General features: G+C 37.4%; 1 protein-coding gene across 1 annotated transcript in view; it reads right to left on the bottom strand.

Moving 5' to 3' along the window:
• Window positions 1-1303: 1303 nt before the first annotated feature.
• Wbp4 (WW domain binding protein 4) overlaps window positions 1304-2787 on the bottom strand; it is a 24661-nt gene continuing 23177 nt past the window's right edge. Inside the window, exon 8 of the mRNA XM_013010522.1 lies at window positions 1304-1668. Within this exon, the coding sequence (XP_012865976.1) occupies window positions 1458-1668 (211 nt within the window). The 3' untranslated portion in view covers window positions 1304-1457. The remainder of the gene's footprint in view (window positions 1669-2787) is intronic.

The following is a 2787-nucleotide window of genomic DNA, read 5'->3' as shown; positions in this document are numbered from 1 at the left end:
AGTGGTAGAGCGCTAGCCTTGAGCTGAAGAGCTGAGGGACAGTGCCCAGGCCTAGAGTTTAGGCCCCACAACCGGACCCCCCCCCAAAAAAAAAGAACCCACCATGTACTTCTCAGTTACATGAGAAATGAGCAACCTCAAACTATTCAATATTCAAGTGTAGTAGCATGTGCCTACAATCCCAGCTACCAGCATCTGGGAGGCTATGAAGGAAGGACCTTGAGTTTGAGGCCAATCAAGCATACACAGACCTATCTCAAAACAAGCAAACCAACCTATAAAACACTTCATGAAAAAGTTCAGGCTTTCACTCATAAAAACTCAAGTAATTAAACAAATCTCCAAGTACTATGTTGCTAATTGACTCTGGTCAGTATCAAAAGAAAAAAAACCCCAGTACTTCATTTACTTTCATGAAGTTTTTAATAAACTACTGTTTTCTTACATATTCACTAGTAATCATAAAAAGACAAATATTTGCTACCAAAATTTAAATACTGTGCAATTTATGAAAAATATCACTTTAAGAATATGCAAAAATAAAGTGAGATATCTACTTCAAATAGATTAAATAAAGTTCTACTTTTTAAGAAATCTTACCAACAATAGGGAAATTTCTAAACTGTTGAATATTGAAAACTTTCACTGAAATTAGAGACCTTACTAATTATTTTAGTTCAAGCCTTTATCTATATAGATTTAAATAAACCTTACAAGGATTTTCCACTACACATAAGGCTGCTAAAAAGATCAAATGACTGGGGAACTGTGAACTGTTGGGTAACAGGGCTATTTCTTTCACCTTTACACCCGATTCCTAGTATGACACTTTAATGCTTAAGTAATGCTTTGTTGCTTTCCAAACTGACTGGGGCAAATCAGCATTTCTGCCTTTGGTCCAGTGATTGCTCCATTTTATACTCAGCATTTGAAGTACTTGGGCTGCTCTTGGTTCTGGCCTTTGACTATAAATTAAGTAAGGTAAACCAGCATATACACATTTTCTACCTTAACCTGATAGGATTCTCAAGTTCCACTGTCACCAGGGCTGTAAATCTTCTCTGGTCTGATTTTTACTTCTCAGATCACAGTTAATATTTGTGTGTAAAAATAATGCATTTTCAATGCAAGATAAATAGGTTCATATGGGTAAGAGTGGAATAGAGGTCTATTTTTTCATGTTTTAAAATAACAGATACATAGCATCTTAAATTATTACATAATTAGCAATTTTTAGACATTGAACAATACACTGTATTACAATGCAATGTGATATATGTTTCCATTTAGGAACAAAAAATAATTTCACATGAAAAAAGATTTATTTTAATCCACAAAAAATACATTTAGAACAAATCTAAATTTTTAGCATCCAAGTTTTTTGAAGCAAACACAGAGAGAAACTTTAAGAGGTTTTAATTTCCATCTGTCCAATTCATATATAAAAGCCTTTGCAACTACTGATCATCACCACCTCTCTGCCTTAAATTTCTAGCTTTTCCATTTTCTAATTTTCTCTTTTTGAAGACTGGGGCTACTCCATCTGCTGCAAATCCAAGTGAAGTGACTGTTTTCTCTTTAAATACTACTTTGGGTTCCACAACATCAGCTTCTGAAGTTGATACATACTCATTTTCAGCACTTGGAAGTTCTAAATCTACATCCTCACTGGAATACAAAGCAAAGGTAAAATTATTACTTGACAGAATAGAATAAATATTCTCATATAATCCATGAGTCATCCAAGCCTCAAGATTATCTTTTTCGTAATAATGGTATAATTAGAAGGTGGTCATTCTGGAACAGTAAACGATGTTAAGTGCTGATTTTATGCTCTAAGATTTTGAACTTAGCCAGGTACAAGTGTAGTCCTCACACTCAGGAGGCTGTGATCTTCAGATCTTGGTTTGCAGCCAGCCCTGGCAGAGAGCCTGGGTAGACAAATCTAAGAAATTCTTATCTCCAAACTATAGCTGGAAAGCAATGTGGTTCAAGCAGTAGAGTGCCAGCCTTAAGTGAAAAAGCTACGTAAGAGCATGCGGCCCTGAGGTCAAGCCTCAGCACAGGCACAGAAAACAAGAGACTTTGACTTCTTAGTTAGATGGACATGTAAGGAAAAGCCTCATTTATTCTTTTATTTCTGTTGCACAAATACATATCATCTTAGAAAAAGTGTTTTATATATAAACAGCACAAGTACAGATAAAGAAAAAGAATGTTTAGAAACTGATTTTGCCATGGACTGCCAAGGTTCTGAAGAATCACCTAACATAAAATAGAATCTTGCCAGACTCATGGCTGTAATCCTAGCTACTCAGGAGGCTGAGATCTGAGGATTGCAGTTCGAAGCCAGCCTGGGTAGTAAAGTTGCCATGAGACTCTTATCTCCAATTAACCACTCAAACACCAGAAAGGGAGCCATGGCTTAAAGTGGTAGAGTGCTGGCCTTGAGTAAAGGAGCTCAGGGACAGTGCCTGGCCTGAGTTCAAGCCCTGAAACTCCTCCCCTACCCCCCCAAAAAATCTCATGGTGTAGAAGAAAACACAGCTGTCTGCTGTTCTGTACTTAATCTTTCAACTACACACATGGTTCTTTATAAGTAATCTGTGATTGGTCTTAAAACCAGTAGCTGATTAATATGAGCCTATCACGGGATCTTATGCACTTATCAGGGATGGGGAATGTGATGCCTGCAGGTTGTAAAAGGCCCTCATGGGGCTGGGACAAGGTGGCTCAGTGGTAGAGTGCTTGCCTTGCATGCATTAGACCCTGGGTTCGATTCCTCAG

This window comes from Dipodomys ordii, unplaced genomic scaffold (genome assembly GCF_000151885.1).
Source record: "Dipodomys ordii isolate 6190 unplaced genomic scaffold, Dord_2.0 Scaffold1, whole genome shotgun sequence".
NCBI lineage: Eukaryota > Metazoa > Chordata > Mammalia > Rodentia > Heteromyidae > Dipodomys > Dipodomys ordii.
The sequence above is the reverse complement of the archived record's forward strand: the minus strand, read 5'-3'. Positions and strand labels throughout refer to the sequence as shown.